This window comes from Protomyctophum parallelum (genome assembly GCF_964188405.1).
Source record: "Protomyctophum parallelum genome assembly, chromosome: 20".
Taxonomy (NCBI): domain Eukaryota; kingdom Metazoa; phylum Chordata; class Actinopteri; order Myctophiformes; family Myctophidae; genus Protomyctophum; species Protomyctophum parallelum.
Genome location: NC_139718.1, coordinates 27,044,630 through 27,062,527, shown reverse-complemented (window position 1 = coordinate 27,062,527; position 17,898 = coordinate 27,044,630). Strand labels below are relative to the sequence as shown.

General features: G+C 41.0%; 1 protein-coding gene across 1 annotated transcript; it reads right to left on the bottom strand.

Moving 5' to 3' along the window:
- Positions 1 to 3,179: 3,179 nt before the first annotated feature.
- Positions 3,180 to 17,898, bottom strand: LOC310877610 (dihydropyrimidinase-related protein 5-like; the record flags this gene model as incomplete). The annotated part of the gene is made up of 13 exons (XM_083791551.1): positions 17,846 to 17,898; positions 15,482 to 15,764; positions 11,952 to 12,110; positions 11,210 to 11,389; positions 10,893 to 10,961; positions 9,970 to 10,014; positions 9,800 to 9,875; positions 9,073 to 9,229; positions 8,456 to 8,597; positions 7,233 to 7,375; positions 6,760 to 6,967; positions 6,332 to 6,497; positions 3,180 to 3,265 (listed from the first exon to the last, which is right to left on the bottom strand). The coding sequence occupies exons 2-13, from the start codon at positions 15,740 to 15,742 to the stop codon at positions 3,180 to 3,182; spliced, it is 1,692 nt and encodes a 563-aa protein (XP_083647677.1). The 5' UTR covers positions 15,743 to 15,764; positions 17,846 to 17,898.

Here is a 17,898-nt window from a genome sequence, read left to right as displayed (position 1 = left end):
CCATTAATTAAAAAAATGACCATAAAGAAAAAAAACCATCGCGTATGTTCTGAGGGGCGTGGCTACCATTACAGTCTATGATCGGGATTCCCCTCCCACTCGAGTCAAAATAAAAACCAACGGAGAAGAAGGGGGGAAGTCCCGCCTCGTTGTCTGGGCAGCCAATGACCAGCTGGTATACAAAACGGAGCCAGCCAATGGCCAGCTGGTACCAAAGATGGCGACTTACATCAGGAATTAGCATATTATTACAGGCTTCATTTTACGTTCATGTTAGACCCGGGGAACGCTTTGTCCATATTTTTTACAGTCTATGATTCTAACAGACACATGATGTGTCTGGTTGGTTTTTAGGCCTACCACCAATGAGTAATGTTTTGTAATAATAGGCTAGTGGTTCTCAAGCATGTTCAAGTCAAGGGACACCCAAATTAATATGTATTTTTGCCACAGACCCCCACCTATAAAGATTTTGTGCCAGGGTCATGCAAGATTTGTGTAGTTAAATCTAAATGTAAAAACAACAAACAAACAATAAAAGAGATATGGAAAAAATGATCTACAAGATGACAATGTGTTCTTGTGCCCAAAAGGTAGATCTGATCTACCAGATCACAATAGGCTGTATAGGTAGACCACACCCCCAAAAATATATAATTTAAATATAAACAACACTATTTTTGGCATCTGCCTGCACTTGAATTAAGCTGACTTGATTGATTGACATAAAAAATGGGCTGTCAACTCAAACCCAGAAAAAAGCAATATTTTGCTATGCTAATATGTTGCACACAAACAATATAACATTACAAATAATTAACCCCCGCTAAATTAAGGACACAAGCCACTGGGGTGCACGGACCCCACTCTGCAGAGAATCAGTGTTAGGCGACCATACAGCTACGGCATACAGCCAGTATTAAGTTAATGTTTTGTCTTTACAATATAGGCATTAAGCAGGTCTACGCTCTTAATCCAGAGTGATTTACAGTAAGCAAGGGAAACACAAGGCAATACATCAAATGTATAGAAATAGGTAAACTAAATAAATCATCAGCCTAAGCAGTATAATATCGAAAAGATCTATAATCAACATTGAAACACTAGGATGCCAGGTCTAAAAATAACCTGGTACTGTATCTGTCTACATAACATGCAATCTTAGTTACATTTTAGCCTTTGCATAAGCCTGCAAGGTCATCAGGGCACATTCGAAGTGAACTTCAAGCCAGGCCATTATAGATGATTATGGAGTCAAAGGTGATTCAACTTGGGATTTCATTGTGGTTTATTTGCACTCAATCATGTGATAAAGAGCTGCAAGAACAAGTGAAAGATAGAATAACCAAACATGATAACACTTCATGCACTAACTAGATAATATACACAAGTGTGTTTTTGAGTTGATTTAATAATGTATTTTATTGAGCCTATAGTTGCCATATCTGGCCAAATCCTAAAAAATCTCACGTCAGAATTAACACACCTTGACATTATTATGGATTATTATTATTACAATGTCCAGGTGAAAGACCAAATGTTTAGGTGTCATACAAAATAAATATTTTCACTTTTTAATTGTTTGTAATTGTTAAATGTGTATTTCTAATTGTTGTGTGTATCTCATTGTTTGTATTCTTCCATTCTGTATGCCGTATGCAGTTTTCCATTGCTATACCTTGTGTATTATGCAGTACTACCCAGTGAACAATTTATGACAAAAACAAAATCTAAATCAAATACAAATTCATTCACAAACAAAAATTATCATAAAATCTAACAAACAATGATAGACGATAATAATTCATAGATGCAGTGCTTTTTCTCTGAAGTTGCTTCCTGTTGTGGCACTGAGCTGTACATGGCATATTATGAAGACATTCGATCCCCTAAAAACATGACATTTATTTATCTAAACTGTAAAAGTTGCAAAGATACAACAGACCAAGAGGATCAATTTGCCCTCTGTATGCATCACAGTGGTGGTATAGGTTACATTGGAAAGTGCCAGGAGGTATAAGCACAACAGTCAGAGGGAACAATTAATTGTACCCATTTCAGTGCAAGACCAGAAGTACATAAAAATTGCTAAAAAGAATGCTCTGTCTAAACAATATGACAGTTATCAACATGATCTATAATGCTGACTGGTCTATATGGTGGTACAGATTATGTGCCTGGTGTGTGAGATGATTACTGTGGTGAGATAAAGGCAGTTTGTGGTGGTGTGCATTTTCCTTACAGTGGAAATGTACTACTGTATGAGCATTTTTGCTTGGAATGCTGCATGATTCCAGTGTTTAAATTGTGAGTTATGGGCTATCTATGGCTGCCACCATAGGCTACTGTATGTACAGTGTGTATTAGTAGTAGGCACACCATAGACTCATTAACATGTGGTGTGGTAATGAAGAATAATGCTAGAATTTGTACAATGTTGTAAACATGTTTTGGAATGCTATTTTGAAACGGCTAAGTTACTGTACTTAGACATCATACGTATTTTATTTTATTTTGGAGTCTGTTTTGATAAAGATTGCTAAATACAATGTTTACATAGAATAAATAAATAGACATATAAAAAAAGAAATTCCAGCCTGTATTCAAATGTTTTTCATTAGCTGGTTAAATGTGACCTATGTTTTGTATTTACTAGTGATGCCATATTAAAGTCATGTCAGTTCCTTTGTAGTGACTTCACTGACTTATGACATTTATTTCACAATGGCATTGCGTAGAAAGACTCCATTTGTGACACATTAAATCATGTAAAAAAGGCAGCTAAGTAGTACATGATACAAGTGCAATGTCGTATTTAACAGTGTGGTAAAAACATCATAATGCAGAAACCAACTCGCTCTCATATCCCTAAAACTATTAGTAAGTTACAGCATACAGTATACTTTCACTAATTCTGATCCAGTGGTCAAATTAACTACCTGTTATCTGCTGCTGTCATTTGGTTAACATTCAACTGAAATGCGTTATGCTTATCTTATGCTATTCTTGGCTAAGACATACCGTAATACAGTATAATGTTCCACTGACCCTGCCCTAAACAACTGTGTTGAAGTAAAAATGTGACCTTTAGCCCCCTCCTCAGGTTTTCTTGCTTGGCCTTGTGACATTTCCTTCCGGCTTGGTGCTCTGCTTTGTGGAACCGCCATTGGTTACCATAGTTACCAGATGCCGCTGGACCTTCCCCCGGGAGGAGCCAGAATCCTAGCTGACGATCTCTTTGGAATCTTGTCGTCAAGTTGGGAGCCTGACAAATAATGGGTAATGGGACTGTGTTAGTCTTGCAATTTTCAAATGCTTCCGTCATATATTGTCTGGAGCACGGAAGCTCTGATCATGAGTAAAATATAAAGCGGAAATATCTAATATCTAATTTAAAATATATTTTTGTGAACGGAAATGACAAACAGATTACTCAGATTTTGGGAGGTGTAGTTCCTGACTATAGCATTCAGAGATTGTGGAATAGTTGTCTGGCTACACGAGACTACTTGCTTCCTAAAAGGTACCATCATCACCCCTACTGTTATCTAGAAGAGTCAACAGCACTAAAGCAATAAAGCATGCAATAAAAACTAAGTTTTAATTGTGTAACACGCATGCACGCACACACGCACGCACGCACGCACGCACACAACATTTTGTTATTATGCCGATTATCCATCCCTACACATTTCTGTGTTGCCTATTGTACCATGCTGGCTCACCTGCCTGTTAGTGAGGTGCCTGAATACTGGTACCTCTGTCCTACTCTTTCCGTTCAACACACCCAATCAAACGTTTATCCACAATGGACCACAGCACCCCTAAATAACATGGATACTTCCCCCAAACCTGTGGTATGCACTCCCCAATATACTATCAGAGAAGCCCCCACCCTCCAATCCTTCCAAACCGCTCTCAAAACCCACCTCTTCAATATTCAATATTATTGTAAAATGATGATGGTGGCCACAACATTCAAATTAATGTGCAGTTGGAATTATACGTTCAGAGGGGTATGTAACCCAGGTGTGCCAAAACACTGCTAAATGTGTTTGCATAAACACTTTGCATTGTCGGATGATCCGCGTGGATTCAAACCCCTAGATGCTGTGGTGGTAGACAGGTATTTTACCCCTGTTTCACTTGAGTACAGTAGACCACTTAACTGTTTTAAATGTGCACAGTAGTCTTGCACAGCCAAGCCAGACGATCAGAGATCTCCTCCTACTGATACAGTACATCTAGGCTAGGGCAATCTAAATTCAATGTATGAGCGTGCTAACAAACCTACGACCACTGCTTTGAAAATCAATCCTGATACCAGCCCAATATTTTTATTTATTTAATTTAGTTCCTTATTTATTTCACAGAAACAAGTACAAATGGGAAATGGGAAATGGGATTTTAAATGATTTGACAATAGAATAATACATATATTGCACTAATAGTTTAGTGCAGGAGTTTCTGTGTGGCAGCTGTGTATGATTTGGGTGTCAGCTGTAAGCAGCAGTGACAACATGGGTTGGCGATCAGGGGCCTATTTCACGAAATTTGGATTAGAGATTAAACCGGGCTTTAACACATATCCTGGCTTAATATATCCTGGATCAGTGCTTAACCGGTTTCATGAAAGCTGGTTGATCTTGCCAGATTAACTTAACCAGTTAACCTGGATATGTTGAGGCTTGATTCGGTTTCATGAAAGTGATGCTACATAAATTACCATGGAAACTAATGCTTTGGACTTAGCCTGCTCCGGACCAGGCTAACAGCCAGGTTTAACCTAATCCTGATGTCTTTACTGTTCATTAAGCAGTCAAACTGATCACAAACCAATGATGTTTTCCAGATTTATTAAATTATTATGGGTTTATGTTGCCTTATTTGTATCGGTCTGCATTAAAGGACTAATTTAAGCACTATATAAAATCAAATAACCAAAATATATAGGCTGCACAACATCATGACAGCTTGTGAGCTTGTAGATCAGCTGCTTTTGGTGAATGTTCCCCATGAATAGGTTTGCTGTCGTGCAAGTGCAGTGCACGGTTAAGAAGAATTATTATATTATATTATTATTATTATTATTTGTAAAAGTGAAAACCACTAAATATTACCATTACTCATTGTTTTACAACATATTACCATTGTAACGTTTCACCCACTACTAGTCCTACATACTTACACCTAGAAACCCCATTCAAACCTATTTAGGTTCATCCTACGGTGGACATGTGTGCCTGAAAAGGAATCTTTGAAATGTTTCATAGTTTTAGAAATATAGTGCTTTCAAATTTGAGACATTTATAGGCAGATAGTGGCACTTCAAAAAATCACTTTCACCTAGAAACTCCATTCACACTTTGTAAAATTCAGCTTACTGTGGAGACACATGCTGGAACTTTTTACTTTGAAATGTTTTGTAGTTTCTGAGTTATTTAACTTAAACGCCCAATGCATTCTCAATGGCAATAGCACAAACTTTGGCATGCTCCCATGACCCTCACCAGTCTGGCCCCTGTCTGGACAACAACCCCCTTCCCCAAAGGTAGCTCCCTCAGAGGAGGGAGTTAAGGCCAAATATCACAATGCGACAATATCATTATGCTTACAATATTAAGAATTCTGTTTTAAGTTAATAGTAGTGGTAAAATGTAAACTATATTTTTGGGGTAGTTAATCATTCAGTCTATCCACTATTGAGAGTATGTTCTCTCTTTAATTACAGCAGCAGTATTTATTTTAGAAGCTTAAGTCCTTGTATCAGTAAGTCTTGAATAGATTAGTAAAGATAATGAGATATACAGAAGGGGGCTGTAATGCAACTATTAAGAATGCAAACTGCCTTAATACCCCATGAAGAAGAAGGATCAGTAAATCTGTGTTCTACAGAATGGGTCTAGAGACAAAAAGCCAGACTGTCTATTAAGCCAGGCTTGCTGATCCCGGCTCGCCAAATCCACCAATTCTGAGCCTCGCTTGGCTTTAGTGGAACGGAATAAACCAGGCTGTAAAGATCAGGATTTAAAAAGCCTGGTTTTGGCCTAAATCCTGGATTAGTTAATCCAAGTTTCGTGAAACAGGCCCCAGGTGCGGCAGCTAACACCTACAAGCAATTGCTCTGATTGATACCAGGTTTGTAAGAGGCTTGCAGACCTACACTGATAAGCTGCTGCTAGAGACTGTTATGAAAAGATCAGCTATTAAAGCCTTGGTTTTTAGTTTACCTTTTGATGAAAGGACAACTCCAAAATGTCTTGTAAACAACATGTTGACTGTCAGTGGATATTAGGACAGGGGAGCTTCTGTATTATGTATTACGCCTTACCAGAAAGACTGAAGCTGGACTCATGGAGGTCTCTCACCCCCCCATGTCTGGTACAGGGGCGTGTGGGTGTGTCCAGGTCTGAAGCCCCAAAGTCCTTCTTTGAGTTGGTCACTGCTACAACATCACCTGTGTAGGGCTCTCGTTCCACAGCTTTTACAGCCTGGCTCTGTATGGATGGATCACACGCATGTACAGAGGTGAGTGTCACACTCACACACACACACACACACACACACACACACACACACACACACACACACACACACACGTTACGACATAAGTTACTCTGGATGAGGGCATCATCCACCTAATGTGTATATTATTTACAACATACCGTAAATGTGTCTGTATTCACGGGATTGGGATGCCTCTGCACTACCCAATACCTTTTAAGTTTGAGCATCGCAGATTTATATCTGTTAATGTACCTTTTCTCTCTGGACCATCTTCTTGTAAAGGTAGTCTGGGAAAGTTCTGAGTGGGTAGAATTTTCCGGAGCCCTCTGCGCATGTGAACATGCCATTTTCATAAACCAGACGGCCACGGCTAATGGTAACCAGGGGTACACCATGGCAACGAAGTCCTTCATACAGATTCATATCTCCCCCTTGGAACTGGTTTTCCACAGAGATGGTCCTGTAGAGAACGAAAGTAAAAAGTAAGACTAAAACCGTATGTATAGGCCAATAGTAAAAATATGTAATATATTGAAATTTAAAAGCAATAAGGAATCTCTAAAACTATAACAACTGGTACAAAATATATTACACTCTTCACTGAAGTGTGTCACTGTACAGTGTACACAAGCATTAACAAACATTAACAGCCTCAGGAGGCATGATATATGATAGATCAGCAGAGAGAAAAGATTGTCGATTCAGGGATGGATAGGGTTCCATACTTAGATCCCTCGGGATCCCAGACCACCACATCAGCGTCTGCCCCGGGAATTATCCTGCCCTTCCTGGGGTATAGGTTGTAGATCTTTGCTGCGTTCGAGCTGGTGACCGCTACAAAACGGTTCTCATCCATCTTGCCTCCGACCTAGGTCACATGACAGGGTTAACCTCTTAAAAACAAGCACATAATACTTAATAAGCTGAGACTGGCTCCCTTGATTTGCACATGAAGATTTCGGGACGACCGATTTAGTTTAACCCATTTTGCACGGGAACCCCTTTTGGTGTTAGCATTATGTTATGCTTTATCTATTGAAAAATAGCAGATCTACAAGCTCATAGAGCGCCACTTGGTGGCGTGCTATGAGCTTGTAGATCTGCTATTTTTGAAAAATCGAAGAACGACTGACATAGAAACATAGCTTTATCAGAAAACTGTCATTTTCAAACAGACATTTTTAGAATCTGATCTCAGATCTCAAAATGGGTTAAGACATTGTTGTTGTTTTTATTAGGCACAGTAGCAAGATGGGAAGGAATAAGAGCACCACGAGCTGGATTTGAACACATGATACTAAGGTCTGTGGATAAACAGTGCACAAATAATTGGCTGAGGGCCTACAGTAGGTGGCCCCAAGGGATTCTTATCCTAACGCAGCAATAGAGACAACTAGAAAATCGCAGTCAGTGCAGAGATTTAGCATGTGTGGTGCCCACTCCATAGCAGGCACCACATATGGTAAATCTCTGCACCCCACAAATGTCATAAGTGCAATAACCTTTTGCTAAATGGGACACTGCATTCGTGATTGGAGCCATTTTGTGTGAAATGGGCCCTCCTGCAAACTTTGAAATTGTAGCCAATCAGAAAGAAATGTGAAAATTGCACAGATAACTCGATGTAGGAGTAGTAGCAAAACGTATGTTTTGAAGGAAACGCAAAATCTTCCAAGTGTAAATGGTAGAGCCTATTATGTGGAGTGGCGTCACGGAATCTGGGGAAACTAAATGTGTGCGTCCGGTCCTACAGTTAAAGAGTTAAAGGCCAAGTGATACATTAGCATGGCCGATTTGAAAGTTGAGGTTCTTCCTTGGAACTGCGGACATGCTAAAGAAGGCATTTTGCTCCCAAATTTGTATGCACCCTAACCATTCAGCTCTGTTGGATATCTTTGGAGGAGTTAGTTTCCTCACAAGCAAAGGAGAACAAAGGGTTTACACATACCACTCCTCTCTCCCAGATGACGCTCATGCGGTCCTGGATGCCTGGGAGTCCATGGGGGATCTTTGTGAAGTCGTCCTTGCCCATGGACTTCTGTTTTATGGTGAAGGGCCGGTGGTCAGACGCCACAACATTTAGGGTGTCACTGTTGAGAGAGGAGGGGCGAGAGACTGGGATGGTCGTTGTAACGATGTGTGCTGTACGATATTACCTACCCTGAAGAAGGCATTTTGTGCCAAAACGTTAGTCATCATAAAATCAAGTTTTTTGCATTGTGACTATACGATTTGTGAGACCTCTTTCTTTTTAAAGTTTATCTCCCGTGGTCAGCACCTCCCCATACTATTGGTGTGCACTCCTACCTCTTTGTTTGTTCTATACGGTATTACAAACACATTTTAGCCATTTAGATGTTTTTATAATTCACACCAATTAATTGATGAGATTGAAACAATGAGATTAAAAAACAATGTGCCCACACACAGTACAAATACAAAAATGTGGCAACTGGCAATATCATGCTGAGCAGAAAAAAGAGACTACTAGAGCTACATAAAAAATGTACTAGTTGCTCATGTATGACATGTTCTGTTGTCCTGTTATCTGTCCCTTTGACTTACCTTCCTAGCAAGCTCATTAGATAATTTGGTGTGTTTGGATCTAGGCGGAGGGGAGGCACCGTAACATAGGCAGCAGCGTGGGCCCAGTCCTGATGATAGTACTGTAGACCGTTCAGCACAGCATGCGCTGTGGTTGTTTCCCCATGGACAACCTTACCTGTCCATAGATCACAGCACATGATACAATTATGCTAGAAACACATGATGTCGGTGACCAGTGCATAGATGGTGCAAAAAGGTGCAAATCAAGTGACACCGGCTTAATATCTAAATAAACTTATTTTACGACTAATTAGTGATGTCTCGATTGGGTCAAAGACTAGTCAGATCTGGCCCAGAATATCACCTGATTTCAATCAACATAAATTCTGCCCACTAAGACAGACGGACGTCCCTGGATGAATCAGAGAGAGCACGATCGAGGCCAGATCAGCTTAAGTCATATCATAACTAGTCAAATCTGGCCCAGAATAAGCTATATTATTTCAACTGGTGAAGACGTCCTGGAAATGACGTAAAGACCATCCCCATATGAGCTGGGATCTGGCCTAGTCCTGAACGTCACCGGAGGACGAATCAAAATCACATTCAAAAGTGTTTTTACTATCCAAGACATGACTAAAAGTACAACATGATGTTTCAGCAATAATTCTGTAAAAGTAACCATTGATATCTCAGTGTGGAATTACATTCTTCACATGGAAATAGTTAAATACATTTGCCTTACCCTGCATCTTGGCTGTGGCCACAACATCTCCAGCAGACATACTGGACACATTAACAAGGTAAATGGGAGAATGGGCCTAAAATAAAAAGTACATATCATAAATTGTAGGGATATGTTACGCTTTGTCTTTTATTATGTGTTTCTATTAATGTAATAGAGATTGTTCTCACCCTGTTGGCAATGGTAATTGCCCTGTGGGCTGCCTCTGCTTCCAACTGTTAAAGGAAAGAACATTGTGATGTGATCATGCAGCATATCGGGTGGTCTTTTGAGTTTGCTGACATCTAAAGCAGAGGTTCCCAACCACTGGTACTAGTACCACTGGTACTATAGTACCACTGGTGGTAATTGAGCCCCCCTCTGGTGGTACACAGAGGAGTCGCCCAAAAAAAGAAAAGTGGAATGAAATATTTAGATTATTTATTATTATTATTCTGACCAAGCAATTGGTTGAAATAGGCTATCCAGCCGTGCTGAAATGAGCATGACAGCACACCTAGCCGATAATAGAAGATTTGAGAACGGATTAATAACATTCGAATTATCACCAGTTGTGCTGATTACTGATTACACAGAGTTTTGTCAGAGCATTATTGGATTAAGAATGTAACAAAAAGGGCAGGTATACGCTCCTGTATCAGTTATGGTAGTACTTGGAGAGCCAAATATTTTCTGAGGTGGTACTTCAGTATAAAAAGGTTGGGAACCAATGATTCTAAAGGATAAAAGTCATCAAGAGTTAGACTGACCTTGGTACAGTATTAATGCAAAAACACAGCTCCAGCTATTAATAATGTTAGGTGTTGACGTGTGTATTAGGTTTAGACAATGTATTTATAATTTTCTATCCCACATTTCTTTCTCTTTTCTCTTTTGCGCTCACTCTACCTCTATCCTCTCTTCTCTACAAAATACACCAACTTTCTTTTACACCTAAACCTGTGACGTGACAATAAATAAATAAATAAAATGTAGATGCCTGCAAACTCTCTAAAGTTACCTAAGGTTTAGTTCCCATTAAAGTAGATGCTGAATTTGGTTAGAAATTGCAGTAAAAGTCTTGATAATCACAAAGAATCGAAACATGTCTCACCTCTTCAGGTCTACTGATTTCAATGCCCTCTGGACCGCTGATTCCTAAGTCCAATGCTTCCTTTGCACCCTGGAAATATGGAATGTCAGAACAGGTTTAGCTCCATATATGGAGATCTAAGGGTTTGAGGTGAGGTCAGGGGTGTGTGTGTGTGTGTGTGTGTGTGTGTGTGTGTGTGTGTGTGTGTGTGTGTGTGTGTGTGTGTGTGTGTGTGTGTGTGTGTGTGTGTGTGTGTGTGTGTGTGTGTGTGTGTGTGTGTGTGTGTGTGTGTGTGTGTGAATGGGTGATCGTCCTTTAATTGAATTATTGCTACTCACCTCCGCCACCAGTTCTCCGTTTTCAGCATGAACCCTGGCTATGGCTCCAATGTCTTTACAGTTCTGGAGCACCTGGTAGAGTTCACTGTCCCGGAGCATGTATGTATCCTTATAGGCCATGAACATCTGGAAAGAATTCACTCCTTTCTCTCTCACCAGCTTCTCCATCTCAGCCCGCACCTGCAAGATCAGAATGTGAATGTGTATCCACTTCCCTCAGTTAGCACTGCACTGTAATGTCAGAACAAGTGCCTAACAGCAGAGAGGAAAGTGGATGCAATATATGGCAGCTTCCAATGTGTGTGTGTGTGTGTGTGTGTGTGTGTGTGTGTGTGTGTGTGTGTGTGTGTGTGTGTGTGTGTGTGTGTGTGTGTGTGTGTGTGTGTGTGTGTGTGTGTGTGTGTGTGTGTGTGTGTGTGTGTGTGTGTGTGTGTGTGTGTGCAGTGCACGCACGTGCATGTCTGTCCTGTGTCATGTGTGCAGGTGCGTGCGTGCACACTGTCCTGTGTATACATAACTTATACAAAATGATATGATTTGGTGTATAATTTCAGTACCGGTATGTCAAATTCCTTATATATGCAAATATACTTATATATAATGTCACAATATAGAATTAGAATTCTGTACTGTAGGATCTGTCCATTTGTGTACACTCACATTTTACTGTATGAGTTCTGATTTTTGTTTCTAGACAGACATCTATGATACGTCTGATGGGGGATGTGTGGTGTGACAATACCTTGGGTCCCCACCAAGTAACTCCCACATGCAGAGCGTAGTCACAGCAGGCTTTAGGGTCAGCCATGCTGCGGCACTTGTCGTACGCATCCAGCAAGGACTCATTCTTCTCTGGTAGCACATGTCCTATCACCATAGTGGTACCACCAGCCAGAGCAGCCTTGAGGAAACACACACAAACAGTAATATTCAGACATTTGGGCACATAACGTTGTGTCTGCTATTGTCATCTACAGTAGGATCATGTCAGTCATCACAGAATGTATGTGTGAATGGGTGAATGTAATGCACAATCATCGTCAAGCACCTTGATAAAGGCGTAATATAAATGCACTACTTACCATTTATAACTGCATTATAATGCATTATAAATGTGTTGTATAACTTGTATACTATTGTAAATTTGAAAGTGGTTGTATAAAAATTGTCAACCCTGCAAACCTATCGGTGGTTAAGAGCTACTTCCTATTCAGTATTTAAGTCTGACGTCATTTTGTAGTGCTACGTTACGTCCGGGTCCAAGTGGCACCAGCTCCCGTCCGCATCTCATTGTAAATAGAATATCTAAACGCGTGAATCTTTTTACAATGACGTTATTTTTCATAAAGGAAGCCATTGAGGGTTAAAATGGGTCTTAATGCTTCCAACTCGAGTAGAATTCTTAATGTTTTGTACAAGTGTCCATGACAAAGAAAATATATGATGTGGAGACAATAAAGACTATTATTATCATTATTATTGAAGGTGGTAACAGTCCATTTGCTCAGTACAATATTTCGGGGGCATATTTAGAATGTATGCAGGCTTGAGTATGTTGAATCTAGTTTGCAATTAATGAGGATTTAGTTGACACAATGAAATAAAATGGCGATAGTATTCCGTGTGGGGCAGACGGCCTGTCACATCCAGATTTGGGAGAGCAGCAGCTTTGTTGTTCCGAGGAAAGCGGTAAAATTAGACTTTCGTGGTTGTTTTCATCTCAGATTTAGTCAGACGGAGCGTCACAGTATAACTCTATGGGGACACAAAAGCGACACAAAAGTAGGACCCGGAAGTATCTCTGGAGGGGGCGCTCATGTCATGGCTAAAATACTGAATAGGTGTATAATCAAGAGTCACGACACTTTTATAGCCACAATCATCTACTGACAGTACCAACTACAGTATATCTTAATAACCCAAGCAGTGCTCAGAAATAATTACAAATGCGAGGACAAACTATTTTGTGTCTAAGTGCATGCTTCACTGAGCATCTGTCAGCTGACCCTAGAGAGTAGAGTAGTGTCTAGGGGTGGGGTGGGGGGGGGGGGTTGTCTGAGAACTATTGTTTCCTAGCACAATTGCGTTAAGTGAAAAAAGGCTTTGCAGCAGCCCCCCTGTAGCCATGGAAACCGAAGCCGGTCCGTATTTGTCTCCGGAATTGGTCGAATATGCAGCGGGATTGTAGGGGGAGAGGGGCAGGGTAGAGCGAGGGATGAGGGGCGGGGAGAGGTAGAGAATAGTAACCCTCTGTTTGAAGCAGTGTATGCCAGCCCTCATTCCAGTGAATAGGCCCTCCTGACGTGTTTCTCTTGACATAAATACTATATGCTGCTCCCAGCTTTTATCATTTCTGAGTGCTACAGTACAGAACCATGACTCACCATTGTGGCTCTGAAGAATAATGGGGGTATCCCTTGTAAGTCACCATGCTGACTCTACTATGTCTGGAAGCGTTATTGCCTTGTATTTATACTGCTTGCTATATAGCATCGAGAGCAAATTGCAACATCATAGGAATGTTTTCTGTTGTGCATTTTGTTGAGAATATTGTTGGCCTCAAAGAATGCATCAGTGAATACAGTATAGTCATGCATCACATCAGTATAACCTGAGCAGACTGTTAATTTATATCAGCCTCAGAAGGGTGCTGCTGATTAAAGTTCTCAAACTCTGCCCGAACCCGACCAGGCCCGACCAAGCCCGACCCGACCCGACGTTTTAGGGCCGGGCCGGGCCCAAAAAATATGCTAATTAGTCGGGCCGGGCCGAGCCTCGGGCTCTGTGATTTTCCGCAATTTTGTTCTTTTTTTTTTTTTTTTTTTTTAAGTGTTATAATAAAAATAGCAATTCTGTTATTTGTGTAATGTGATTGTGTATACGTGTATGCATTTATTATGAAGAGGGCTGGCTAGGCGATTCACTTGTGACAGGAGGAGGACTGGAGACGGGGTCGCATCGCACTGGCATTTCAGACTCGGAGGCCTCGTACACACATGTCAAACCACGTGACTTCCATTGGAAAAGCATTGAGAATGAGGCGGCCATGAAACACAGACAGAACAGATCATGTCAGTCCAGCATGTGTGTACGAGGCCAGAGCAGCATTGTAGCCTGCCCCGCGCGCAGGCAGTAGACTAGAGAACAGTGAACGGTGAGAGACTTGCGTGCCTTGCTACCGCTGGTTTCCCTCTGGTTTGCGCACCAAACGAGCTACTAACCACCAGTTAACTTGCCAAGTTGCCATATGCTTAAATATTTTATAAAATCAATCGGATTATCACAGCTGAAGAAGCGTCAGGTTTTCGTCATGTTGCACCGAGAGTCTCGTTAACCCAGCTGGCTGCGATGAATAAAACCTAATTATTAATCAACGTCACCAAACGATCCAGTGATATATAACTTATAGCTACACGTAAAGCAACTTCACTTCAGAGGAAACTAAGGGAGGGAGATGCAGCAGCTATTCATGTTTACTCACCAGTCACCACCACCACTGTATGGAATCCATTAGAATGATTGGAAATGGAAGTTATGGAACATTAATAGCCTCTTCTAACGTGAGTTACATACATCCTTTATTTCGATAAATCCGTTGATCTCCGTTCTCACTTTCACACTGAAACACGGCGCCGCTGCGCTGCCATTTAGTGCTGCTTTTTTTTCTCTCTTTTTTTTGCCGGGCTTTTGTCGGGCTTCGGGCTTAACATTATGGCAATTTTTAGGGTAGGGCCGAGCCTCGGGCCCACCCAGTTAGGGTAGGGTCGGGCCGGGCCATAATTTTTGGGCCCGTTGAGAACTTTACTGCTGATGGTGCCATTGGCTATCTGCAATGGGCTAACTCTAACTCCCATATGGATGGGGCAAGCCTCACCAATACTATCTAGCCATTTCTGATTGGGGAGATGTTGAGGAACACATGGATATGAAAACCAGCATGGTGTGGTGGATCACAGACTGCCTGATGAACACCTGTAGCTGTAAGCCTATAGAGTTATGTGTCAGAAGAATGAGGGGAGAATACTCCCATTTGTTGTAAGGTATGCCTGTCCAGTATGTGTATAAAGTACTATAATGAGCTACAGAAGTTAGAACGGGATTTGGCAATGTGTGATTGTGGTGGCCTGTTCTCTTGATGGCTCTCAATAAAGAAAACTTGCATCAACATACAAGATCTCCAACATGTTTCCTATATCATTGTGCTGCTGTATCATTCTGGGTCCTTCTCATGCCTATATCTCTTTACTTCCCTTCCAGCCAGGACCTCCCTACCTTGGTGCCGCTGTAGTAGTCATCCGCTGTGGTTGCATTCATGAAGGTCTCTTCGAGGTGCACACTGGTATCGATGCCGCCTGGCAAGACCAGTTTACCTGAGGCGTCGATCACCTTGGCCCCGCCCGGGATCATCATGTCCTTCCCCACCTGCTGGATGATTCCGTTCTCGATGTAAACGTCAGCCTCCAGGGTGCAGTCATCGTTCACCACCTTACCACCCTTTATCAGAATCCGACTCGTTGCTGTGTTAGAAGACATGTTGGCTGTGCTGGCTGTAGCTCTGGAAGAGACAAATACAGGTACCGTAAGTAAGCTGTATTATTGATTCATTTATTATTTTTATTAATTTATTTTTTGTTATGTGTCTGTTGAATGCCAGTACGGATGCACAATTGATCCTGTGTGGTTGCATCGGTTTTATTTATTGGTTTTAGTTTACAAAATTAATTCACCATTTTATTTAATCAGCAATATAATATTACAATTTTGCCATTTAGCAGATGCTCTTAATCCAGAACGATTTACAGTAACTACAGTAAGCATATTCAAACATTTAATTTCAGGAGACACACTGTAGTTGAAGATACATAAGCTACTGTATTGATTTAAAATGAATATATAAGTGTAATAAAAAAGTGTAATAAAACAATTATATTCCACGAATCATCAAACATTATTATTCATTCTCAATAATAGCCTAATGGTCATCACAATATTTTGCTAAATAAAATTGATTATTATTTCAGACAAGGATAAAAAACTAAAACTGATATTTGCTATTAACTTCACAAAACGAACAGCTGAACATTCAGCTGAAAACACAACTATAAGTGAAGAAGAAAAACGACTTTTACTGTACCTCATTTTGACTGGCTGCTATAAGCCTAGCTGACGGAATGGTCAATGAATGATATTGCTCTGTGTTTGGCATGGCCAGTCAGTCAGGCTGTGTAAGTGACATCAGCTACAAGACTGTGTCAGTCACTGCCTGTGACCTACAGTACATCACAATGGGCAGTGATGGAGTGGTAGCCAGTGGTAGCTCTACAGTACAGTCTACTTGCTAACTATGTATGTACAGTATGTGTGTACTATTCTATTACCAATACCACCATGCAGCTATACCAGAATAAAAACGATGTTCTGTCAGAAGAGTCTTTAAAGCTATTAAGATATTATCCAATCCTCCTCCCACTCCCCTTTGTCTATAAGTGTGTGTGTGTGTGTGTGTGTGTGTGTGTGTGTGTGTGTGTGTGTGTGTGTGTGTGTGTGTGTGTGTGTGTGTGTGTGTGTGTGTGTGTGTGTGCGTGTGCGTGTGCGTGTGCGTGTGCGTGTGTGTGTCGACCTGCATGCATGTGTGTCTATAGACTAGATGCTGTCCGGTGTGAGTATGCACGCATAGACGGTGTGGATGGTGGGTGCGGCAACTTTACCGCATGGACTCCATAGATTTAGATTTCATTTGGAAGCAGATAATGACATGGAAATGAGCTCATTTGTCCACAGGCGTCTTTAAACACTAATTGGCAACATGGTTACATTACACATGCAGGGATGTCGCCTCTTTCCTAAATTATGAATATAGCTAGAGAAAACACATATTAAAAAAACTATAGTTATCTTTTCATTTTTACAGACAGCCACATTGAAAGTAGGCAAGTAGCCTACTAAAAGCAGCCAAGCAATTCAAATGAAATGGCTTCATCCACTTTATATAGTGTTTCCAATTCAGTTAAATGTGATTAGCATTTTGGTAACATCAAACATGTCTGCACCTTTCAGTGCTTTACATTATTGCCTAAAAATGAATTCATAGAAAACGAAAATAGGATTTCAAGACAATGCAGATTGCATTTAATATTCTCTTTAAAGGGCGCTGGCGCTGTGGGCATTTTACTGAACCGGGATTAAAGCAATAAAATGACACTTGTTTCACACATTATGACTTGACACAAAGAACCCGGTCTCCATCCTGCATAATGTTCGTTACCGACCTAGAAACCGCGTTTCAAACAGCTGTGCTCTCGTCTCGTCCCTCCCTCCTCTATACTAAAGATCAAGTTGCTATGGCACAAAGCAGCGACACGTTACAATTCTACATCTCCCCTGCTCTCTCAAGTGGTCCAGATTGCACTTGAGGTGATCGATATACCAAAAATGATGTCAGGAACAGTAGGCTTAGGATGTGGGCTACCAATCAAGGGACATGTAGCCACCCAGCACCCAGACATGCTGCAGCTATATGGGTAACAAAGTGTCCAGATCGCTCCCTGCAACTAAACATCTCTGCTGTATGTAGGCTAGGCTAAAACCATGCTAGATTTAACGCTACCTGCTAGAATAATTCCGGATACCACATACCTGTTCTATGGGCCTATACAGCTCCAGGCGTCTTTATGGTTACTTTGTGTGAC